Genomic DNA, 26,554 nt, shown 5'->3' with positions numbered 1-26,554 from the left:
ATACACACACACACACACAGCAGTAGCTTAGCTGCAGCACAGCCATGGGCGGATACAGTGGTATTCTTGGCTATTTTCAGAAATACCTAACTTTTTATGTACTCTTAAGTATATATGTATGCATACTTATCTATATCTATCTATACCTAATATTAAAGAGTTAAAATTTATCTTTTTTTTGTCTCGCTTATTCCTTCCGTAATTTTTCTGTCAGTTTTTGTGTTCGCCTCGAATGTTTCTCGCCGAGCCTGTTCCATTATTTCTGCAAATCAGAATCTAAATATTTATTTTTCAGTACCCGTACCTATTGACTCAAAGTTGTCCCACCAAATATCCAAGTCCAAATCATATCTTGCTTCCAAACTGTTTTCCAAGACAAATCTGAATATGCACGTCACAACATGTATCACCGTGGAAATCAAGTTCAAGTACATCTTTATTTTTTCAAAACTCCTAAAGGTAGCACCAAAAGTTACATATAAATCTAGCGTATATAAATCTTTGAGCCACAGGTCTTCAAGTGACCACGCAACACTGTGTATGTTCCGTTGCAACCAGGTCCGTGCATGTTTGCTAGTGTATATAAATGTATAATGAAGTATTGTCTATTATTTTCGCTGATTCTAGCCCACAACGACATAAAAACGGCATATCGGCATGTCTCCCAACCTCCCCACCTCACAGGACAGGCCACTCCAACTATTCCGCCCTGGCTCCTCGCACCATCACGTCCTACCTCGACAACCTAACCCTGACGTGGCGACTCCCCGACTGTGCGTGTGTTTCTCCCAATCCCCATTCCCAAATCTATAAGACTGTCTCCAACAACTCATGCATTACGGCATGCAAACCCAAAATGTCTACTCCAGGTTGCTTTATCGGTGGAAAACGTGGTCCAACAGATGACGCAAACGAGGAGCCTATTTTGGGTGGGACGCGATGCACGACCCAAATAAGCGTCGCCTCTCTCCTCGAACCCAAATCTCTGGCGCCGTGGAGAAGGCCCACTCACCTGAGATGTGACGGGTGCCAGAACGTGGTGGCCGTGCGCTCGGGTCGACGCCGTCGTCGTGGGGGCCATATGTGCGGACGTCGAGGTCGGATCCGCCGTGAAAGGGGCGCCGCCAAGCCCAATCGACTGGGTCCGCCCACTGCTGACCGGAAGGGGAGAGGAAGCCACCACCGGTGGAGGAGGAGCAGCCACGACCACGTGCCGCAGGTGGGGCAGGAGGATGCGCGCCGCCGGTGGGGAGAGGAGCCGGCGGCCTTGGCTACCTTGCCTGATTTGGACCCGCTCCCTTGCCGCCGGTGATGAGCAGCGCCGCGTGGGGGCGGAGGCGCTCGCCTAGCGCTTGCCAGATCTCGCAGGGAGGGAGCATCGGAGGGAGGGAGGGAGGTGCTCACGTTTCTTGAGGCCGCGCAGGGGAGGGAGCTCGCCATGTTTTCTTCAGGGGATTCTTCTCCGGAACCACATCGAAGCATGCAGCCAGCACCGGGCGCCGGGGAAGGCCCGCGAGCAGCCACGGGGCGGGGTCGCTAGGGCTCCCGCGCACTCGACCGAGGCGGCAGCAGCGGAGCTCCCACATGCCTGTCCAAGGGAAAGAGGAACTCCGGCTGGGGGCTGGGATGGGTCCGCGGCGGGAGCGGGGCGCGGCTGGCAAGGCAAGGCGGGTCCGTGGTGGGGTCCACGGCCAGGATCGGCCGGAGCGGCGCGGCAGTTTTGGGTGCTCTGCTTCTGCGGTCGCTGTTGGAGAATGAAAGTTTTAGGTGTGCGACCCTTTTACCGTGTATGACCTAAACCATAGAATGTGTCCCTATTTTAGGTTGTGCTGTCGGCATCCTGGGCTACACGATGGATACGTTGGGCGCGCGGCGCTTGCGCGACCCTGCACGCCTACGCCTGTGTGGCTAGTGAGCAACGGCCCACCAGGCAGTCAGGCACCAACAAGCAGACAGTTAGCAGAACAGAGGCAAACAAAGTAAGGTGATATTTTTAAATGTGAGAATGTCTAAAGTTAAAACCCTGGCTCTGCCACTGAGCAGTCCGTGGGCAGTGATGTTCTGATGTACGGAGTACATCCCGCTCACCAGTCACCACGGTGTACACTGACGACATGTATGATGATCAATAATGTGCATGTTAATTAGCGAGGCCAGTACTCGACCGAACCAACAACCTCTGAATGTCTTCTTCTGAAGAGTTTCGACACGTCCTGAGTTGAACAGGTCTTGAAGGAAGCAGCTGGGTACTGAGGTGAACAGTCGCAGCTAGCTAGCTAGCGCTGTACCTGGCCGGCGGTGCCATTGTTGGCAACGCAAAACACAGGACTCGGCCGTTCATCTTCCCCAATCAGCCATTAACCCTCCACAGTTGCTAGTATATATATGATGCTAGGAGACTAGGGGTGTACGTAGGTAGCGCCCCACAGGGGACCTATGGGATCTCAGGGACCTCACCCGAAGGGGAGGAACCGAGATCGACCTGCCGTTGGGATCACGGATCCAGATCAAGGCGGAAAAGCACCACGGCAACGCACCTGTCCTGACAACGAGATCGCCGCCATGCCCGCAAGATCGAGTGACCTCTGATAGTTACGGTACGACGAGTTCTAGCTTCGATTAACACGACGAATTCACGAGTTAAGTGAAATCACAACGATATTTGGTGGGATTACAACGAGCCTCGCTCGCCGCCTCCGGACGCAGCCGCCCGTTTCTAGCTAGTTTCTTCCGTTTGAACGGTTCACAGTATCTGCAGATACAGATGCTGTGACAAGTACACCGGCCGGCAACGCTCTTTAATTTGGTTCACGTTGCCACTTTGTGTCAATGACATGTGGGACCCATTATTGAGTCGATGATGTGTGGGTCAATCGGAGCGACCAATTAATAATGAGTGAAGCGCTAGGAGCACACGTACTACGGCCTGTTTGGGATTGTTTCGCTCCAGATTTTTCAGCCATACTCTATGTTTTTTTCAGCCAAATAGGTGCAACTCCACTCTAGAAAAATAGGTGAAGTTGTGAGACCTAAAGAGTGCTAAAAAAAAAAAACTATAGTTCAAACTGGCCCTACACATCGTGAACCCTGAATGGCTTCTCTCTTCTGCTCGATCGATCGATGCTTGTCATCAGTCACGCTGCACATGGATCTCGGACGGACCATGGCAAATTGGCAATGGATGGCAGCTAGCTACCTACCTACTGTTGTTGGAGCGCATGATGCGGCAAGCGGCATTGTTCTTGTTCACCCAGAGGCCAGATGCGAGCGAGGAGAAGGGGAGGCCGGCATGCCGGGACCAGATTGCTGAAGCCGAATGACCCCACCTGACCACCTCTCACCTCTCGCTGCGGGCCGGGAGCCGGGCATGCATTGGCCGCCACACTCCACTCCACTCCCAATTCCCATCGTCGGCGAATATTCCGACGGCCGTACGCGTCGCCGTCCAGTACGGTCCCGCTCCCGCCCCGGCCTGGCCCGGCGACGGCGATTGACAGCCACACGATCCATCCGTATGTGCGAGGCCGGCCGGCCGGCCGTGTGAGAGGTCAGGCAGGTCCGCGTTTCATTTGGCAGTCACCTGCATTGGCAGCCAAGGATCCATGGAGGCGCGCATCGGGGGATCATGTCAGGGCGCGCGCGCGTGTATGCGCGCTCGGTTGCTGGTGCTGCTGTGTTAGCTAGAGTCAGTGAGACCCCATTCCTGGACGGCCCACTGTCCAAGTTCATGTGGCCAGGGAGCTCGCTGCTGAGCCTGTGCTGCCTATACTAGGCGTTGCAATGGGCCACACGCCGGCCACTTGCTGGCTTGGAGTGGAGCACTATGAAACAGTGGCCACCAATCGATCTGCTGCTTCTGCTGCTGCTGGCCCGGCCTTGCCGACTGCTGTGCCATCGGCTTCACATTGCCCCCTATATTTTTGACAATCATTTTGCTGCTGAATTGCTTGTTACTATATGCAAATCAAATAAAAAAAGCTACCTGCTGGTATTGCGACATTAAAAGTTACCAACACATGGTGTCAGTTAAAAGATGTACTCCGTCCATTCCAAATGTAGATATTTTAGGTTTGTCGTGACTTAAGCCTATTCAGCTTTAACCATTTTTTAAATTATATATTATATTATCTCCGTCCCAAAACAAATAAACTTCTAGACTTGTCTTAAGTCAAACTATATAAATCTGATGGGAATTAGATAAGTTTAACTTCAAATTATTTAAAATGATTTACATTTTTTAACGGAGAGGGTAGCACCTGACATAAGACACTGAAAATATTTCTAGCTAGGATTGGATCTGCTCAGTTGGATGCTCACAGAGAAGTGCTTTAGGTCCAGATTATCTTCAATTGGATGCTCAAAATGAGTGATGATGACATGCTAGTGAGTGTTCTGCGGTAGTGACCACTCCAATGATGCTTGATTTAAACCATTGTCCAACACCAAACCTTCTCTGGACAGTTATTTATTTTGCGAAACATATATAGTACAAATGCAGACACTCGTGTATACACTTACAGTACTACCCTTAGAGCAAGGCTCATAATACAGTCAGCTGCTGGCTGTAAAGATCTTTACAATCTATATCTCTCTCAGCCCACCTATATAGTAGTTAGCTCTCCACTATTAATACATGACCCACTTGTCTTTCTCACAAGTTTCTCGATTCTTGTGTCTAATCCTGCTGTAAGATTATAGTCCGCTTCTTCTCTCTCCTCCGCCTCAGCATTCAGCCTGCTCATAGCATGCTATTATACTTACTCTTATGAAATAACCGTATGCACACACTCTACTCCCTATGAGTTGGGCCCCTTGAAAAGACGAACCACAAATACATCCCTATCTTCGGACACGCCACTTGCCGCTGAAAGAATAATTGGCCGTAAGGCGTAAACACGAGCACCAATGCTAATCAAGCATTATTCATATATAGATCTATAATATCCCAGTGAATAGATATTGTGATTATTCTTGTTACTTACGTATATAAATGTTAGTTAAGCACACAGTGTAGATTTTGTTAATTGTACTCTCATTCTGAATTATCAATTGTTTTGACTTTTCTAGTTGCATAACTTTTGCTATGAACCTAAATATACATTATGTTGAAAGCTATGCATACAGAAAAAAAACAGAACGGCTTATAATTTGCAACGGAGTATCTTCTCCCCTTAGAAAAACAATAGAGTGAGGAGGGCACATGCATGCAAATTAAAGCACACGTGATGGTTGACGGTTCTGGACGATTCCACTTAGGCACCAAAATTGGTCGTGACACTCGTGAGGGACCCTTTCCCTTTGCAAATTGAAGGACACGGCCCAGCATGCAGTCCTTCGTCTGTCTCACTCCACATGACCACATACGTATACGTGATGCCACAGGCATGGCCCACTGACCCCATCCGCTGAAACTGAAATGCTCGGACTCATCTGCTTCTGTTTCTGTCAAATGTTCGGGCCGGACTCTAACTTTGGGCTCGTCTGTAAAAGCACAGCTCAAAGTAGCCCAGTTGTCGTACTGCGGTCCTGTAGTAAGCCCAATTGATTGATGGGCTCAAAGTATCTTATGGCCCGCAACTGGCACGGACTGTGCTGCCAAAAGATCAAATCGGGAACAATCAAAACCAAATGGCCGAAGAATCTAGAAAAGAGGTCGAGAAGAATCAGTGTTTTAAATAGTGGGCTCACGTCAGCCGCTGTTACGAGACTGTTGTACTAAATAGTGTGCTATAACAACGTTATAGTAGCTAAGCAGATCATTCAGCTTAAGTATTATAGCCCATCATTATTGAGAAACACTGACTACTTGGTTTCAAATTGTCATTTTAACTAACTTTTGCGAGGAATATCTCCAAATAGTTAGAAAATATTAAGAACAAGCATCTATCGTGTCCACCAGTGGCGACCGCTGCACAACATGATAGGAGAGGCTCACCCACCTCTCTCCCCTTCTTCTTTTCCCTCTCCTTTTTCTTGTTCTTCCTCCTCTCCTAGCGCACCAGCATCTGCTGCTCCCCCAATCCATGCAAGGGCATGCCCTTAACGAAAAAAGTTTTACATTCAGGACTATTTGATTCAAAGCAACATATTAACACCAATATTAGCCGGTTTTACTCCTATATTCCTAGCAACAAAAGCTTTGAATGTGATACTGTTTGGGTACCACTTGCACTACTACGAGTGATTTGAGCCGGGGAAAGGACATGGATAATGACTAAGGATGATTTAAGTAGGGGAATAACATTGATAAAGGTCTTCTAGGGCGTGTCTGGACCGGCTATGGGTAACTGTTAGATGCAACTAAAATTTCTCAAACTAAGAGCATCTCCAAAGACTCATAACAATTCCCTTAGTAAATCAATGATTATGTCAAGTGAATCAAATAAATAGCGAGCTCAATTTTTACCTTTCTCCAATAATTAATTTTCAATAGTTAGTTTCTTAAAACTCGAAAACCTACGGTAGGAAAGAACTTGGGTTGCAAAAACCGTGGGGAAGGGAGGACCTTGGACGAGGAGTTGAGGAAGAGATTTAACAAAGGATCATCGAGTTGTTTTACAAAACTATTAGAGAGTTTTTCCTTTTGCCAACTAACTGAATTAAGAAGTTTTTTAAGGAGCTTTTTGGAAGTTGCACTAACTATATTACCCAGTGTGTTTGGATCCCTGTAGGTGCATAAATCCCCACTATTAGCTTTTGATAGTTGGTTGTGTCCAGCTAATGGGCTAACAACTAGACAAAGGCTTATAATTTTTAGTGCACCTTTTAGCCATTCTGCTTAGATCGTCTAAGACTAATTTTTAGTACCTAATAATTAGCCTGTGGTATCAAAAGCAACACAATTTCTATGGGAGTAGCAGAGCTACGAGTTTAGATAGTCTATCAGTTGAGTAGATAAAAAATAGATGTCAACCCATCTATTCTTTATTTATTTTTTGAAAAAATCAGGAGAGGTGCCCCTACTGTAAAGAAAAATTGGCTTACAAAGTTTGGGAAAAAGGAGATGAAAAAAATGAAGAAGATTATAAGTGGGCCTCTAGCCATTGGGTAGTTAGAGTAAAGTATTTGTTTATGCGTGTCATTGTTGGAGTATCTTGCTCATCAGACCAAGTGAAACGTCTCCCCCTTAGTTCTAGTTCCAAAAGCTGCAAATCATCGATGGATCATTTGAACGCGTTCATTAGTCGAGGATTGAATCTGTCATTATTTTTATCGACGGCTTGGAAAACATGCCTTCTGTATTTATTAATATTAATTAATTAAGAAAGTATAGATTTGTTTTTTTTAGGAACTAGTTGTTTTTTTTGAGAAACAGGAACTAGATTTGTTAAATCCAGAGATCAGACAAACAAGAACCCAACTTCGGAACTTCCCACCAACACAAGTCATTGTCGGCCCACGCCAGCCACCAAGCCCAATAAGCAAGCTGCTCATCACAATGTGCCCCCGGTCTCCTGGCCGAATATGCCGGCCGGCCAGCCGACGTTGTCGCACAGCCGCACAGGCCCCGGTAACTACACCCTGGATGGAAAGTTCTAGTGTTCGGTCAGACATCAATTCTGTTACATATACATGTGTTTATATTCTTGAAGAACTTGCTAGAACTGTTACAGTATCGAGTACGTAACTGTAGAAAAAGCATAGGTAATTTACACAAGGCATATGGGCAAGGAGGAAGCCGCATGCGTTGCTGCCGAGATACAGTCGGGATTTGGGAATCCTTGGTCAGCTCATATGTGAGGGAATGGAGGAACTTTTGTGTCTAAGCAATGACGTTGTGTGTGTGACTTGCTATGAGACTTAAGAGACTCACGAGCGTGGCTGTCATGTATTGAACTTTGGGCGATTGAACAAGTATTCTGGCTTAAACACTAGCCCCAAAAACAAGTTTTAGAGTCACCTTCCTTTTTTTTTTGTCAGAGGCAATTCTATCAAAAGCCTCATCTAGCTCTAGGGGGATCTAGATAAGGGTCCGACTTTAAAATCGATTGTTAAAGACGGCTTGCCTTGTCAATCGCCTCAGAGATAGCCTCTATTTTAAAAACTAATCTCTGCAAATCTTGTTTTTGGAGGGGATTGGAATTACCGGCTGTTGTCCTTACTATACAAACCATTTTTAGATGTGCAGTCCTTTTACTCCAGAGACGGTTCTATCAAGAACCATCTCTAGAAATGGTTTTTGAGCTGGCCAGCCGCTAAAATGCGTTTTTTAGAGGCGGTTGAAAAGTCTAGCCACCTATAGGAATTTCTTTTATTTTATAGAGGCACTAAAAATGTTAAAGGCGGCTAGAGAAATTCGACGTGTATCTTGAAATGGATTTCTAGAGGTGGCTGGCTATTTGGTCTGCCTCTAAAAATAGGCTAGCATAGTAAAATTCATAACATGGCAGATAAAGACAAACTTTATATCTTTTTATTTAATTTGAAATCATTTAGGTCCCAAAAATTCCATTTTATCATATGTTTCCAAATTTTGGAATTCAATTTTTTCTTGAATTTCTCAAACGACCTTAGATGGAGAAATGACATAAACAAAAGTTATAGTACTTGATAAGATCTAAAACCTTTTAGTTCAACCTTTTCATTTGAATTTTGTTTAGAGTCACAAATATTATTACAACATTTACTAAATTGAATACAAAAGGATTGTATCAGCCACTTGGTCACAATTTACTTTGGGGTGTAGTGGTAATTACGGAAGGAACATATGACGCCTGAGGTCCTAATAAGTTCAATCCTGCGCTAAAATTGTCTGATTTGTGACTGACATATGACCACGGGGGTTGCCTGGCGAACTTCTCCTGGGGTTAAAATTTCACTTTGCTATTTTTTTGGCCTAATTTGCAGATTCTGAAAAACGATTTCTAGAGACGGGTGGATTTTGGCTCGCCTCTAAAAAATATATTTCTAGGTGCAGTTGGATAGCTTCGTTACTATAGCTCAAGTATTGTAGCAGCGTCCTGTTGTGTAGGTAGGCGGAACTGGTACTATAGCATGAGCTTTGTTGCTATGTCATGGTTCAAAACAATCAGAACTCAGTTGGAACTAGATTTTGAAATTTAGATTATCGAAATTTTCAAATGATCTCAATGAACATATGTATTATACTAAAGTTTAGACTCGATGAGATCTAAAACTTTGTAGTTCAAACTTTTTTATTCGAAATTATTTTGGATACCAAATATTCAATTCAAAATTCACAAAACGTAATACAAAATAATAGGTTCATTCATTTGGTCACAACTAGTGATTGTGTGGTGGAGTGGTAGGGTATGCTCAAGTAAGGTAAGGGGTCTTGAGTTTGATTCATAGAAAATGCATGCACACATGGATTGTGACTTACATTTGTTGCTATTTTTTATGGTCCCTTTTCATTTTCTGAAACATGATTTTTAGAGGTGGGCCATGATACCAACCACGTTAGAAATCGCTGATTTCTACCATAGATTCTTCACGATTTCTAGAGATGCTTGAGTAAATGGGGGAGGGGTCGGTGGAAGACTCGCTTCTAGAAATCAATTTTGACCATGACTACAAATGTCCTCTGTAGTAGTATAAGTTCCCCATTTTTGTTCTGTTTCCATAACACTTCCATCCGTATTAATTCATTCGTTACACGCACCCACATGTTCCATTCCTATTCTCGTACCCGTAGTCCTGTTCTTGCTCCCATTTTCGATGATAAACATGGACACAAAATAGTTCAGGGCTTTTTAAGCCCTCTTTCAGTTTTCATATCTACCACCGGTCACGATGAATCCACCACCAGCACACCATGGAGGATACACCTTCTAGCCTCCCCGGCCCATGCCACTTCTCCATATGTGCTCCCCTGCAATGGAGAGAGCGAGGGGCTGAAGTTGGAGAAGTGTCGGATCATCTAGAAGTGGCACCGTAGATCCTACAAAATCCGTTCTCCCCCTTCCCAAATGCAGTTGTCCCACCGACAGAAGGGGGGGGGGGGGGGGGGGGGGTTGGAGGGCAAGGAAAGTCAAACGGGGGAGGGGCAGAGAGAAGAGAGAAGAAAGAAAGGAGATGATGGGTGGCAGTGACCAAGGGACTCGAGAAGAGTTGTAGATAATAGGATTTGATAGTTAATTATATATTGTTTTGACGAGTCTCATAAACACCGGTCTCTAAAAATAGGATTTCTAGATACAGTAGCTTATATAATATATTGACCGCCTCGAAAAATCATTTCAGAAGTGGGCCGTAACTCTAGACCTTCGGAGACGATACATTAGAGATGGTGGGTTTTATGGACCGTCTCTACAATTAAAAGGAACAACTCTTAAATTGCTTTTCTTTATATAGTATTAGCTTGTGCAAATGCCCGGGTTGACTATTGTATAGTATGTAATATATAAAAGTGAAAAATGAAATTTGGGCACGTCGACGTTGCAACTCGATCCCAAACCTAGTTGGAATTCTTTTATGAATGAGAAATCAAGTTGAAGCATGTATAGCTAGCAGTGACAATTAATGCAGGGACAGGAGATATACATATTCTTTGTGGATGAACTGTAGACCTACAATCATATTAGCAGTAAGCGTCACTGTCTACCTAATTGTAGGCACATGTCGTAGCACACTGTAAGCACTTGCTTTCACTAATCTAGCACAGCATTGCTTGTCCACTAATTTGTAGGCACCGGACTGTGCACGCGCACATACATAGAACAACGGGATGACGATCTCGATTAGTTCCCAAAGTGATCAAGAACTGATGGGACAATTTACTGAATTTTTTATGTCCTATTGTTAGCTTTCGGTACGCTGTACCTAGAATCATTTTTTTTATCGAATACGCGGGAGCTGCGCATCATTTTCATTAAAAAGGAAGCAAAATGAAATACAAGGTTTTGCCGGCGTAGCCGGCTGCACATCTGGGACTACATGATTGAAACGACAACGACATAGCAGACACTAAGCATAGCTATCCCCTAGCTAGTTCTGCAAGACCAGCGGCGCCCGCTTCAATCCATCGGTCGGCCTCCATCTTGATGAGCTGGAGCAACTCGACGATTGTTGCCGAGGCGTCGCGGAAGCATCTGGCGTTACGCTCTTTCCAAACCTGCCAAGAGACCAAAGCAAATAGCGTATCGAGACCTTTTCGACGCTGTCCATTGGCGAGTAACCTGATGCGTCGCCACCAGGCAAGAGAAGATGCTGTCCCGGCAGGTAACTGAAGACCAAGAGCTTGTAGGATGTGGTGCCAAAGCTCCTTTGTGAACGGGCACGCTGCGATGATGATGGTCAATTGTCTCCTGGTCTTGATCGCAGAGGAAACATGTCTCTCTAGCTTGGAGGCCATGCCTAGCACGCCTATCCGCAGTCCAGTGACGGCGTCTGAGAGCCAGCCAGAGAATATCTTAACCCTCAAAGGCGCCCAGGTTTTCCAAACGAGCCGGTGACCGCGGAAAGAGGTGGTCTGACTGCGGCGCCTTGTTCTATGAACCGTCTGGAGTATGCATGGCGCAATGTCTTGGATGCACTCACCATCAATCCATTTGTCTTCCCAGAACAACGCTTGTCGCCCATCGCCGAGTAACATGAAGGTTGAGGCCCTGAAGAAAGCTTGCACTTCGGGGGCTGTTTTGATCGGTAGCTGGCTCCACGCCCGTTCCTGATCAGTCCGCTGCAGCCACAGCCATCTAGATTGCAGCGCGAATCCCTGGAGCTTGAGGTCGCTGAGCCCGAGTCCTCCCAGCTCAGTTGGCTTGCACACGGTTGGCCAGGCTACCATGCATTTGCCGCGGACAGAGGCATCGCTGCCCACCCAAAGAAACTTCCTGCACACACTGTCAATTTCCTTCTGTGCCCAGGCTGGTAGACTTTCTGCCATCATCGCGTAAACTGGCACCGCTCGTAGAACGGACTTGATCCACACAAGTCGCCCACTTCTAGCCATCAGCGAGCCGTGGCTTGGTGGCAGCTTGCGCGTGACCGCCTCCACCACCGAGTGCACCTGTGCTCTGGGAATCAGCTTCGTGCTTAACGGCAGGCCCAAGTACTTGATTGGGAATTGTTGGACCTGGCAGCCAAGGATTGCGACAATATCCTCCAAAGCATCCTCACCACCGTAGACAGGTGTGATCGAGCACTTTGCAGGGTTCACCTTGAGCCCGCTGGCCTCCCCGAAGATATGCAGTATACGCTTGACAACCGACGCCTCTTGCATAGTGGGTCGAAAGAAGAGTATGACATCGTCAGCATATAGACTGTATTGGAACTTGATGGCCGCCGGCTCCATTTGCCTGAGTACCCCATCATTTGTTGCTTTTTGGAATAGCCTATGGAGGATGTCCATGGCAATGATGAACAAGAGCGGAGACACTGAGTCGCCTTGGCGCACTCCTCTTAGATGCTGAATAGGTGGACCTTGATGACCATTCAGAAGGATTTTGGAGGAGACTGTGCAAAGTAGCGTAGTGATACATCTGCGCCAAGTTTGCCCGAAACCACGTGCCTGGATTTTTTTTTTAATTTTAACACTTTTTGAAAAACTAATTTTAAATCTATCATGGTCGTTTTTTTTAAACTAACACTTTTGGCTGTGCCTATTGCCCTGGCGCGGCCAAATGCATGTGCCACGCCATGAATGGTTGCGCGGCAGAGGGCTGACATGACGGCGACCGAAATCGTTGACCGCTGACGGGGCAGGGCCTGCCGCGCCACCGATCTTGGCGCGGCGGGGCCAAATAAATATCGCGAGCGAGCCCCCCGCCCGCATGCACGCCGCCGCGTCCTCCGCTAGCCGCATAGCGCCCCGCCGCCGCGCAGCGCCCTTGCCCGCATCGCCGCCGCCAGCCGCACGCGCCCCGCCATCAGCGCCCGCATGTGGCCACGCCCGCCCGCGCCCGCCGCCGGCCGCGCCACAAACGCCGGCGCGTCAAGGCCGCCCGCTCCTAAGGTACCTCCCTCTCGATTTCATGTTATTTTGATTATTATTGTTTTAGGACAATTAGTGATTTATGATTATTAGTAATATAGGATAGTTATGGTTTTATGATTGTTATTGATTTATGATAGTTAGTGATTTAGGATAGTTAGGTTAGTGAATTTGTTTGTGATTTATGTAGGTAGTTTTTAGGTTTGAGGTTAGGATTTTGGGTTTAGGGATTGATTAGATATTCTTATTTTTATAGTTAGTTATTAGTTAGGGATTTTGGGTATAGATACTAGTTTACAAATGTTGGTACTTACTAGTGCGTGATACGTTGATTTTGATGACTTCATGAAGTTTCGTCAAATGCTTATATTTCTAGTGAAGTTGTTTATGTTACAGTGCGTGATATGTCTGTTAATTTTACTTTGAATATATACATGTGCTTTCATATTGCATAACAAGTAGTTCAAATTTTAGAATGCTCATAATGTTAATTTTGAATTTGTTAATTTGAATACTCTAACGCTTTGTTTATCAATTTGTAACAGGATGGCCCCTCCCACGCAGTACCCGTTGTACCCTATTCTTGAGGTGGAGTACGACGACTAGAACTGAGCACATCTTGAGTGACAACGACGCAGAGGTGGCCTTGCCTACTTTGAGGCCCCGCCGGACACCAGGGCGCACCAGTGGGACGAGCGTTATGCACCGTATATACGGCGTGCCGGATTCCTTGAGCTTGTTCGTGTTGTCAACCACGGTCTTTCGCTCGACCCAGCACTGCTTACTGTCCAACGAAGCAGCGTTTCGGCTTCATGAGTCTAGAGGGCAGGGGTCAGGCGTTCTCGTGGCTTTTGTGGAGGTAAACATAAACTTGTTCGTTTCTAAAATGTTTCTTTAGTGTATATACGTTTGGAAAATATACTAACTTTAACGTCTATTTATGCAGAAGGTGAAGAAGAGCTGCAGAAAACTAGCTCAGAAGCTGGGCTGCATGGACACTCCTTATGAGGAACCACCACTCCCGGCGCGGTCGGGTGGCACGTCTTCAACATCTTTGAGGACACCAGCCGACTCTTCTCAGCCGATGACAGGTGTCACTTTCGTGGTGCGTACACCATCACATCATAGCGTTGGGAAGGACCCTGCAACCGAGGACGACGAGGACGATGACGACGACCCCCGGGCTTCCGCAGACAACACGACCAGTGGGACGATTGGCCGCAGGACGAGATCGGCATGTCTCAGCTAGGTGGTGCCCCGCTTGGTACCCAAGGAGCCTCACAGGTACTAACAAAGGTAGTTTCTTTAAATACGTATGCTCCATGAACTAACGATCATAAAGAATTATAAGTAATCGTGCGTATCATATACTTGCAGGGTACGAGCCGTACACACCATCGACGCGACCATACCGACGTTGGCTACACTCCCAATGTGTTGCCAATAAATCCAAAGAGACAGAGGCGTCTGAGGGATCCTTACACTCCTGGGTCTTAGTTTGTTAGGTCAAACGAATATTGGCGTCCGAAACTTGCGGGGTTATTTGGTTATGTTATGTCAAACTTATGTCAAATCAATGAAAATGTTATGTGTCAGCTTGTCAACTTATGCATGTACTTCATTTATTTGCTTCATATTCATTTCTATGCGTCGCGGCAGCACTGCCGGTGAGATTAAGTAGCAACTAGTTCGGGAACCGGCAGTCCCGCCGTATCTCGACGCCAGTGGCCGACGTCTTGCGCGAGGGGTAGAGGAAGCCGGGGTCTATGATCGCGTCGTCGCCGATCCTACAATATGGTGTCAAAAAGCCCAAGAAATAAGTTCCCTTAAAAAATATTCATTTCAATCCGATCTAATTTTTTTGTTATCGATTAGTTAACATAGTGGTTAACCGTATTATGAAAAACGAAAAAAATCATTGCCTTATTAAATTCTCTATTTGGCCGTGAAACCAATTCAACAAGAGACAGAAACAAATCCACTATAGATTTTACGTCAAACAATACTTAGAATAACTCCCACTATCGGCGCGACGCGTTCTGATTAAACCGTCTAGGTACCGCTGGGCGGGCGACGGACGCGGCGACCAGGTGGGCTTGCTGCTCGGGCAGGCGGGACTGACCGTTGGGTTTTATTCGGCTCTGCCGCGCCACGGATCAAGGCGCGTCACTGTCGCGCCAAGGTTGATGGCGCGGCAGGCCCTGCCCCATCAGCGGTCAGCGATTCCGGTCGTTGCCACGTCAGCCCTCTGCCGCGTCACCATGCATGGTGCGACATAGGTATTTGGCCGCGCCAGGGCAATAGACGCGGCAAAAAATGTTAGTTTATTTTTAAAAAACCGACCGTGTTAGATTTAAAATTAGTTTTCAAAAAATATTAAAATTAAAAAAAATTCCGTGCCTGCAGGACAACAAGCAGGAAGGGCCAAGAGAAGGTGTCGATTGCTTTAGAGATATCAATCTTGAGCAGCAGCATCGGCACCTTCCTCTTCCTGATGAGCACGGCAGCCCTTTGAATGTACTTGTAATTGTCATGGATCGTTCGCTGCCTAATGAATTCGTTCTGATTCTTGCCGATGAACTCATCCATCCTTGGTGCCAGCCTTAGCACCAAGATTTTTGAGACCAGCTTTGCAAAGCTGTGGATCATCGTGATGGGCCTAAAGCTGCCTGGACATGAAGCGCCCACTTTCTTTGGCAGCAGAATGATTAGTGCGTTGTTGAGTTTAGCCATGCTTCGACTGTCAGCTTGTGCGAACGCATGAATTGGATCCATCACCTCGTTTTGAATAACCGGCCAGGCTGCCTTGTAAAATGCTCCCGTGAACCCATTAGGTCCGGGCGCCTTGTCGCTGGGCATTGCCTTGATGGCATTCCATACCTCAGCGGTGCTGAAATCAACTTCCTGTTCAACTTCCTTGATGGCATTCCATACCAGCAACCAAGACACCCCCGCGCGTGTGCGATGCCGGCAGGTAACCAAAGTCTGAAAATTCAATTTCCAACATGGAAAACACAAGCGACTGCGAGATTGTGAACTAATCTGCTGCTCCTCTGTGTGAACGCACGGCAGGGGACAGACGTTGAAAAGGGCTCCCTGTTGCTGTACTGTAGCAGCTATAGGGGCAGGCGTCGAAAGGCTTCCATGCCACACTGTAGCCACAGCAGGGGCAGACGCAAGGTCAGCCCTGCTGTCACATCTAGTCACTGTAGCAGCATGATAGCCTGACATATCTGTGTACTAGGATTAGATGGGTAGAGTTATATATATAGTTTTCTACTACAACTCAGTAAAGAGAGCGAGTTCAATTTTGCCATCTCCTCTGCAGAGCTCCGGCCAACGCTGGTGCTTGTGCTGTGTGTGTGCGATCTGTTCTCCCTCTCTTCTTCTACCTCTAGCCATAGTGTGTGGTCGATAACGTTGGTGAGTGGTTGGCTCACCTGTGCCGAAGATCCAGGGGCCAACAAATAGTATCGGAGCCGTACAAGCGTTGTCGCTGGACTAACCGCTGGCGATGACGGACGGTTTGAAAATGGGCGACAGCAGCGGCGCTGCTATGGCTGTCCAGCCACGACCGGAGGTCGTCGTGCGCATGGTGCGGGAGGTCAGTGGCACCAGTTGGCCGACGCTGACTCGCACCAACTATGGTGAATGGGCGGTAACCATAAAGATCAAGCTCAGAGCCCGACGGCTTTGGAATGCTGTTGACAAAGGCACCGACAACGAAGAAGACTACATGTCTGCGTTGGACGCTATCCTCGCTGCTATGTCAACGGAGTACAGGGAGCCGTTGGGGGCGAAGAGCTATGCTAAGGAGGCGTGGAAGGCCATTGCGGCGATGCGCGTCGGTTCCGACCGTGCAAAGAAGGCGATGGCCCAGCTGCTAAAGCAGGAGTACGCCAATCTCAAGTTCAAGGATGGTGAATCGGTAGATGACTTCTCCCTCCGCCTATAGACGCTCATCAACAAGCTGAGGAGCCACGTCGTCACCATCGATGAAGAAGAGGCGGCCTCCAAATACCTCCACTCCATGACGATGAAGTACATCCAGATCGTTCTTTCCATAGAGACGATGCTAGACTTGTCCACCCTCACCATTGAGGATGTGACAGGCCGTATGCGGGTGATGGACGAGCACATGGAGCTAGCCACAGTAACGATGGACAGTGGCAAGCTGTTGCTGATAGAGGAGGAGTGGGTTGCCCGAAGGAAGAAGTCCGGAAAAGCCTCCTCCAGCCACGGTGGCGATGGCAAGCACCGTGGTAAGGCTTCTTCGGAGGAAAAGAAGAAGGTCGACCCCAATGCCTGTCGGCGCTACAGGAAGACGGTCCATTGGGTAAAGGAGTGCCCAAATCACAAGCAGGAGAAGAAGGCTGAGGCTCATCTGGCGTAGACTGATGATGATGATGAGGCCACTCTCCTGATGGCGATGTTCTACGCACAACACGACGTTGAGGCCAAGGAGAAGTGAGAGGTGACGGCGGTGGAAGGGCATGGCAAGGCTTTGAGGGCTGTCCACCTCGACGAACCACACTCCCAAGTCCACCTCAGATGTGTGGGCGGTGGATAGGAGCAGCGGTGGTACCTGGACTCCGGCGCCAGCAACCACATGGTGGGAAGCCTTATCTGAGCTCGACGGCAACGTGACCGGCATGGTGAAGTTCGGTGATGGCTCAAGGGTGGCTATCCAAGGGCGCGGCATCATCATCTTCAGGTGCCAGAACAACAAGCACCGCATGCTAAAGGATGTATATTACATCACGCAGCAGTGTTCAAGCATTATCAGCATTGGCCAGCTGGATGAGTGTGGCAGCGAGGTACTGATCAAGGACGGCGTCCTTAGGATCAGGGACCAGGAGCAGCGCCTTCTTGCCAAGGTGAAGAGGTCCCAGAACCGGCTATACCTACTCGACTTGAAGGTGGAGCAGCCGGTGTGCCTAGCAGCACGGCACACCGAGGAGCCGTGGCTGTGGCATGCCCGGTTCGGCCATCTTAGCTTTGACCAGTGTTTTGCTAAATGCTAAACGGTAAACAGTCGGTCACCTACCGTTTAGCCATTATTCGTGCAAAACGTCCCATTACATGGGCTAAACGGCCAATTAAACAGGGTAAACGGGTGATTAAACAGAAACGGTGCATGACCATGTAGCGTTTACACGGTGTTTAAATGGGCTAAATGACCGTTTAGGTAAACAGTGGCTTTGACGCGCTCGGTCGGCTAGAGAAGATGGTTCGAGGGCTGCCCCACATCAAGCATGGAGGCAAGCTGTGTGATAGCTACCTATCTAGGAAGCAGAGGAGGCTGCCATTCCCAAAGGCGGCCAAGTATCGTGCGGTGGATGCTCTCGAGCTCGTTCACAGCGATCTCTATGGGCCAATCACGCCAGCCACAAATGATGGTCGACGTACTTCCTCCTGCTCATGGATGATAACAGTCGCTATATGTGGCTGCAACTCCTAACGAGCAAGGACGAGGCGGCAGAGGAGATCAAGAAGTTCAAGGCACGCGTGGAGGCGGAGAGCGGCAAGAAGCTGCATATGCTGAGGATTGATCACGATGGTGAATTCACTTCGGTGGAGTTCGCTGTGTACTACGCAGATCAGGGTGTGGTACGACACCACACTGTGCCATACTCGCCATAGCAGAATGGCGTGGTGGAGCGGCGGAACCAAATAGTGGTCGGCATGGCTTGATCCATGATGAAGGCAAAGGACATGCCGGCAAGGTTCTAGGGTGAGGTGGTGACCACGGTGGTGTTCATCCTCAACCGCGTGTCCACCAAGGCCCTGAAGGGTATGACGTCGTTTAAAGCTTGGTGTAGGCACAAGCCGAGCGTGTCCTTCCTCTAGACATTTGGCTGCATCGGCCAAGTCAGGAAGACGAAGCCGGTCCTCACCAAGCTAGAGGACAGGAGCACACTGATGGTTCTTCTAGGCTACGAGGAAGGTAACAAGGCATACCAGCTCTATGACCCATGTGGAGGCAAGGTGCTTGTCTCGCGCGATGTCGTGTTTGATGAGAAGGCAACCTAGGACTAGGATAGTCCTGGAATGGGGGAAGCTGGTGGCTTCACCAACACCTTTGTCATCGAGCACTTGGTCATCCATGGTGGTGGAGACACTGGAGAGGAGGTGCCGACTACTCTAGCAATGGAGGGAGGGGTGCCAAGTACTCCAGGAGTGATGCCAAGCGGTCCTATAGTGGTGTCGACCCCTCTAGGACGGGTGCCGAACACTCCCGTAGCAAAGCCGAGAGGTCCTGCAGTGGTGCCGACCACTCCAAGAGTGGTGACGAGTGGTCTAGGAGTAGTGTCGAGCACTGTAGTTGGGGTGCCGAGCACTCTAGGTGTTTTGCCGACCACTCTAGTGAAACAAGGAGCTCCATAGACGCCGATCAAGTTTGCCTCACCTCCAAGCGACATCACTGAGTTCATGGATGCCTTCCACGATAGTGAGGAGGTGCGGTTCTACAGGCTGGATGACATCATCAGTGACACAGGGCCCTTAGGCCTGGCGGGTCGGCTGCTCAATGACCTAGAGCTACTTCTTGTTAGTGCGGAGGAACCACCCGCATCCGCGCTGGCCGAGCATGATGCAAATTGGCGACGGGCGATGCTGGAGAAGATGAAGGCGATCGAGAAAAACGAGACTTGGGAGCTTATTGATCCACCTCTAGGATGCCATCCGATCGGCCTAAAGTGGGTGTACTAGGTCAAGCAGGACGAGCGCGGTGCCATTTTTAAGCATAAGGCGTGCCTTGTCGCCAGAGGCTTTGTCCAGCACGCGGGCATCGACTTTGAGGAAGTCTTTGCGCCGGTAGAGCGCATGGAGTCTGTCCGATTGTTTCTAGCCTTGGCAGTAGCGAAGGACTAGCGCATCCATCATATTGATGTAAAATTGGCCTTCCTCAATGGCGAGCTGGCAGAGACGATTTTCATCAGGCAACCTCTAGGTTTTGCCGTCAAGGGAGCAGAGCATAGGGTGCTCCAACTGTGCAAGACGCTCTATAGGCTACGGCAGGCCCTGTGAGCATGGAACGCCAATCTCAATGCCACACTGGGTGAGCTTGGGTTCACGAGATGCACAACCGAGCATACGCTCTACACATGGTGACGGGGGAAGGTGAAGCTTGTTGTCGACGTGTATGTGGATGACTTGATTGTCACCAGCGCACATGCAGAGGACATCGATAGTTTCAAGCGTGAGATGGTGGCTCATTTTTGAATGAGCGATCTCAGTGTGCTCTCCTACTACCTCAGCATCGAGATGAGATAGGGGAAGGAGGCGCTCATGCTCAGTCAGAGCATGTATGCCTCAAAGCTGTTGGAGCAGAGTGGCTTGGCTGAGTGCAAGCCATGCATGACTCCGATGGAGGAGTGACTAAAGCTAATGAAGGTCAGTACCACGGCGAAGGAAGATGCAACACTCTACCAGAGGATCATCGGCAGTCTATGCTACCTAGTCCACACAAGGCCAGACATTGCATTCACCGTGGGCTACATCAGCTGCTTCATAGAGGATCCCCTAGAGGATCACTAGGCTACGGTGAAGTGACTGTTGTGCTATATCAAGGGAATAGTGGATCAGGGGATCATCTTCTCCAAAACTAGGAGAAGTAGGCTGTAGCTCACTGTGTTCAGTGATGCAGACATGGCGGGGGACATCGATGAATGGCGCAGCGCCTCTAGCATGCTCATTTTTCTTGGGTTGGCTCCAATCTGATGGCTATCACTAAAATAGAAGGTGATGGTGCTATCCACATGTGAGGCAAAGTACATGGTGGCGGCCACAGTAGCGTGCCAAGCTATATGTCTACGTTAGTTGCTGGACGAGCTGGCCGGTGTGGAAGCTCACTCACCAGCACTGATGGTGGACAACTAGCCTACCATCGCCCTCGCGAAGAATCTGGTTCTCCATGACCAGAGCAAGCACATTGATGTCAAGTTCTACTTCCTCAGGGACTATATCGATGGAGGTAGATCATCATCGTGTTCGTCGAAACTGGTTAGCAACTCACGGACATCCTCACCAAGCTGCTCGGCCGTCTTTAGCTCATGGAGCTAAAGAAGATGATTGGCATGGAGGGGGGTTCTAGGGTTAGCAACAAGATTAAGGGAAGAATTGTTAAGTAATCTGTTGCTTCCCTGTATGAACGCACGGCAAGGGGCAAGCATTGAAAAGGGCTCCCTGCTGCTGCACTATAGCCGCTACAGGGGTAGGCACCAAAAGGCTCCCCTGCTGCACTGTAGCCACAGCAGGAGCAGGCACCAAGGTCAGCCCTGCTATCATATCTAGTCACTATAGCAGCATGGCAGCCTGACATGTCTGTGTACTAGGATTAGATGGGTAGAGTTATATATATAGTTTCTCACTGCAGCTCAATAAAGAGAGCAAGTTTAGTTTTGCTATCTCCTCTGCAGAGCTCTGGCCAATGCTGGTGCTTGTGCTATGTGTGTGCGCGCTCTATTCTCCCTCCCTTCTTCTACCTCTAGCCATAGTGTGTGGTCAGCAACGCTGGTGAGTGGTTGGCTCACCCGTGCTGAAGATCTAGGGCAAACAGAGATTACATCCAATTTTGTCTCCTGGAGACATACAATGGTGGGACAGATGTCATTGACAAGTGTTCTGACGTTGTCCTGTCTTGCCCATGAGTTCAGGCCATGGACGTTCAACGAAATGATGGTTGTATTATCCATTAGTGATTAGCAACCATGGGACACTTGATCGGGTGTTTAAACCGCCATGATCAAAGTTCGACGAGTGGCTCGACCAGCCCTTGTTTTTGTGGCTAGGAATAGCTCATCGAACGCCTCGACATCCGAAGTGGAGAGCTTTCCATTGAAGAAAGCTTTGTAGTTGCGCTAGCAGGCCGATGAGGGCAGCGCCATTGGTACTAGGACGCCCATCTTCTTCATGAGCATCACTTCACCCCTTTTTGCCGCTGGGATGTGATCCATCTGTTGGGCAGCTAAAAGCTCTAGTTTGGTTTTGGTGAATTGATGAAACCCTAAGTGCTAACCTAGTTTATCAAAGTGATTATGAGATAGGTAGTACTACTCCAAGTGGTGAAGCAAATAAAGATCATGACATGATGATGGTAATTCCATGGTGATGATCAAGTGCTTGGACTTGGAAAAGAAGAAAGAAAAACAAAAGGCTCAAGGCAAAGGTATAAGAGGTAGGTGCTATTTTGTTTTGGTGATCAAGACACTTAGCGAGTGTGATCACATTTAGGTTCGATAGCCATACTATTAAGAGGGGTGAAACTCGTATCGAAATGCGGTTATCAAAGTGCCACTAGATGCTCTAACTCATTGCATATGCATTTAGGATCTAGTGGAGTGCTAACACCCTTGAAAATGTTTGTGAAAATATGCTAACACATGTGCACAAGGTGATACACTTGGTGGTTGGCACATTTGAGCAAGGGTTTAAAACTTCACAGGCGGAGTGTCCGACGGTGCCACCGACACCCTGTATAGAAAAGATAGGGTTTCATAGATTGTACCGGACGCTGGTTTCAACTGGACCGGAGCGTCCGGTCAGTGGAAGTAGTGAAGACACTAGCGTCTGTCTTTGACTGGATGTTGGGTCACTTCATGATGGGACACTAGCTGGGTGCATCTGGTCCTCCTGACGTGGTAGCGCATAGAGGAGACAGTGTGTGACCGGATGCTGGGTGAGTCTGGTCGCCTTTGGAACCTTACTGGAAATGACCAGACGTTGGTGTTGGTGCGTTCGGTCACTTCTAGTAGCACATCCGGTCATCACTTGACCGTTGGGATCAGGCACACAGTATTTGAATAGAGGGATGATGTGGTAGCCATCCATTGACTGGACGCTGGCAGGGTGTGTTCGGTCGATCTGACCAGAGCATCCAGTCACCCCAAGCAGTGCCCAGTGAAGGGGGTACAATGGCTCTATTTCATGGGGCTTCTATTTAAGCCCCATGAGTGGCTTAAGCTCACTCTCTTGGTTATTTTGCATTGACATGGCAACCTTGTTAGCTTAGCCAAAGCCCTTCCACTCATCTACATCATAGATTCAACATCTTTGTGAGATTAGGAGTGAATCCAAGTGCATTGTTTGAGTGTTTGCATCTAGAGCCACTTGATGTTCGTGTTTCGCTGTGGGATTTGCTTGTTACTCTTGGTGGTTACCGCCACCTAGACAACTTAGAGCAATGAGGATCATTGAGTGAAGGTTGGTGATTGTCTCCAGCTTCGATCGTGATGATTGTGAGGGGTTCTTGACCTTTCCCCGGTGGAGAGCCAAAAGGTACTCTAGTGAATTGCTCATGACTTGTGTGATCCTTATCTTGTGTTGGTTGTGCAGCACCCTATTGAGGGTTTAGCATGGGATGCCAATTAGTGCGTGAACCTCCAAGTGAGTGAATCACCACAACAAGGACTAGCTTGCTGGCAAGCAATTAAACCTCGGTAAAAAATCATTATGTGATCATTTGATTTCGAGGTGATTGGTCTTCATTGATATTCATTCTTGTGATTGATTGGTTCACTCCTTGACTCGGCGGTATAACCATCTTGCTCACTCTATCTACATTATCACAAACCAGTTGTCAAGCTCTTTAGTGTAGCTAATTGTGAGAGCTTGTTAGTTTGGTTAGTGTGGCTCTTTAGTTAGCCTTTGAGAGCACACTAACTTAGTGTAGTGACATAACTATTTTGTGGATAGAAACTATATAAACTAGAATTGTGGTAGGTGGCTTGTAATTTTAGTAGGCTAGCACAACACCTGCTTCGCCTCATAATTGTCTAACCGGTTTGTTAAGTGTTGTTGTAGAAATTTTTAATAGGCTATTCACCCCCCTCTAGCCATTAGGACTTTTCAGCGGCGATGCGGGTGCTTCTTAGTGGATTGCTCCATTTCTTGATGATCGGCTTCTGTTTTGGTGGGGAGGCAATCAGAGGGGAGCGCAATTGTATTTGCACCCCTCAGAGAACCTTTCTAGCCATCTACCCGCCTCACTGAGTGTAGTTGTCGCCTGATTAGTACCTACCCTAATGGCAGCAGTAGAGCTTGCCGCTAGGTGGATTGTACCCCCTAGCATGGCAGTGTTAGCGGCCATAGGCATGTGCACTTGATGTGTTGCTGCCGCATGAACCTAAGAGGGAGCGGCTGCATGTGCTGCATGTTCCATGGTCGCAGCATCCTTGGTTGCTTGGTCTTCCACATATATAGCAGCATGGGAACCCGACATCATGCCTAGAAGGACCGCGCCTACGGCAGACCCCATAGTCGCGTCTTGTGCGTCCTCCACGTCCTTGTCCAGCCTTTCTTCCAGCACCGCTTTGCCATTTGGAGTGGACGCTGACAATGGGCCCATGCCAACATTCCCCCCAAGATGTGGGTGATCGACGTTGGTTGCGAGTGCGTCCAGGTCCCCCCTAACATCAGCTCTATCTTGGTGTTTTGCTCAATCGCTATCTTCCAAGGGACCGCCATAGTTGGTGTTCTTCTGGACGTTGGCCGCGAAGATCGGTTTTGTCTCTATGCTGAGTAGCCCTGCCTCAATGACCATAGGATCCGAGGCATGCTGTCCTATAGCGAGTTCTTGACCGGTGGAGAAAGAATCAAATTCGAAATGGCTAGGGCCCCACGGCTGGTCTTGCTTTGGGTGCGCTCGTGGCCTCCCCACTATGAGATATATCATTCTATCAATAGATTCCCTATAGATGGGGTCTGCATCTGCAACTAGCGACTCCTTTTGTGGAGCAACAGCCTGGCTTTGCTGATCCTGTCCGCTGATGTGGCACGCACCATTGCCGATAGTGTCCATCATGTGCTCGCCGTCAATGATCCCCTAGTGGTAAGCGAAGCCTTGAATGTGTGGGCCGTACCCGCTAGAGAAGTGGTGGTGGTCGGGGTTGCCATTGTGGCCACTATCGTCATCGTCGGAGTCTAGCGGTGGCAGCGGTGGCGTAGGGTCTGCCGGATCAAAGTTGGTGACGTAGCAGATGTGGACAATGACCTTGTACATGAGGATGTCCTTGCAGCAGAGATACAACAGGAGGTTGCCGAATCGAATGCCCGAGTTGGGTTTTGTGTGAACTAGCTCGTTCTCCACGACGTGTAGCCACACTATTGATGGTCGTTAACATGCTTTATAAACCGTCAGCTTAACTTGTATAAATGCATAAAAAGGATCACCAACATAGGTCTAGGGGTTTAAACTAATAAATTCTATGAGTTTTGGTAAATCTGTGTTTTCAGCAGGATTTAATCAGAAAACCACCAAGGAGGACTTATTCTTCAAAGGAAATCATGGAATTCTGCCGCGTAAACAGCGTGGGAAGACTCTAGAAGACTCCAGAAGACTCCACCGAAGATGACCACGAGAGGCTGACATGGGGGTCGGCCGGCCCCACCTACAGGCTGGCCGGCCTATGGGTCCCACCAGTCAGCCCTCCTTCATATGTCGGTTTCCCACCGCCTCCTAGATTGCACCTACGTCATTCTTTCAAGTCGGTTTGATCCTAGGGTCCAGAATTGATGCTCCAACCTATATATACCAGCCCATTCCCTCCTCCCTAGAGCTATCCTAAAACCCTAATTCATATTCTCCTCGTCAGGATCAGAGCCAACTATAAGGAGAAGATTCGTCCTCTTTAGAATCTAGTCTTGTAAATAATAGTGAGATAGAGAGTGAGGGAAGAGTTTAGAGGAGGTGCCTGCCTGTCGGTGCTCTCTCTATGGCTTGTACCTTGGCGGATCCAATATCTATCTGAGCTTGCCTCTAATATTTCTTTGGTAATCAACTTCTGATCCAAGTAAGCTCTTGTTTATATTATTCATCAGGTTTGCGACTCTTTTGAGTGCTTTATTCTCTTCATTGGGGGAGTAAAGTATTAATCATAAGTGTAAGCATGGTGCTTACACTTAGGTTAATTGTAGATGCATCCTGCATTCTAGATCGGTGGTAGCTCATGAGGGTGACTCTTATAGCCTTGTTGAATCCTCTATAGTCCACCTCCCATTTGTAAGGGCACATAGGATGCGGTTGCGAAGGAAAGCATCCTTTACTGGTGTCTTTCCCTAGTAATGTCCCAAGTTGAATCATAGAAGACATAGCTTACCGAAGTCAAAATTAGAGAACCTTAGTTATCCTCTCTACGCTCCTATTTATTCTAACCTTGTTGCTACCCTTAGTTAAGTTAGACCGTAGTTAGTCTCACACGTTTCCCTATGGATACTATACTTGGAATACTTCCAGGTGAAAGCTACAATGGTATCTGTGTGCTTGCGGATTTATCTGTGTGCATTAAAATATACCTACACACACCACCTTGGGGATGGCCCTAGGGTCGCATGTCTAGATGGTGAGCTTGAAGGAGGAGAGACCCGTCTTGTTCGTGGAGCTGGGGTCGATGATATGCACCCAACAACTGGGCGCAAGGATCTTGGCCACCGTATCTTCTGCCCAAGCGTGTGGGGGCAGGCCTTCAAGTTCGATCAGGACCTTGAACTTCATGGTTGCTAACTCGGCGTGGGCCAAGCGCATCCACGGGCGTAGGACTAGGGCCATTGTTGCGACTGGCATGGTGGGCGTGGCCAGGAGCAAATCCCAAACTTCCCTGGAGTGGCAGTGGATCATGAAGTTCTTGGGGTAGAATGGGACGATTGTGAAGGTGCCCTCCCCCA

General features: G+C 48.3%; 2 protein-coding genes across 2 annotated transcripts; both read left to right on the top strand.

Annotated features, from left to right (window-relative positions):
- The first annotated feature begins 16,406 nt into the window (after nucleotides 1–16,406).
- LOC136469108 (uncharacterized) lies at nucleotides 16,407–17,285 on the top strand. The gene is made up of 2 exons (XM_066467430.1): nucleotides 16,407–16,736; nucleotides 16,848–17,285. Exons 1-2 carry the CDS (start codon nucleotides 16,407–16,409, stop codon nucleotides 17,283–17,285), a joined length of 768 nt encoding a protein of 255 aa, XP_066323527.1.
- Nucleotides 17,286–17,544: 259 nt separating this feature from the next.
- On the top strand, nucleotides 17,545–17,916 carry LOC136469107 (uncharacterized). The gene has a single exon (XM_066467428.1). It carries the CDS (start codon nucleotides 17,545–17,547, stop codon nucleotides 17,914–17,916), a length of 372 nt encoding a protein of 123 aa, XP_066323525.1.
- Nucleotides 17,917–26,554: the final 8,638 nt, after the last annotated feature.

The sequence above is a fragment of the Miscanthus floridulus genome, chromosome 8, assembly GCF_019320115.1.
Source record: "Miscanthus floridulus cultivar M001 chromosome 8, ASM1932011v1, whole genome shotgun sequence".
In the NCBI taxonomy this organism is placed as follows: Eukaryota; Viridiplantae; Streptophyta; class Magnoliopsida; order Poales; family Poaceae; genus Miscanthus; species Miscanthus floridulus.
Note: the sequence above shows the minus strand (reverse complement) of the source record. Positions and strands in the feature narration are given on the sequence as shown.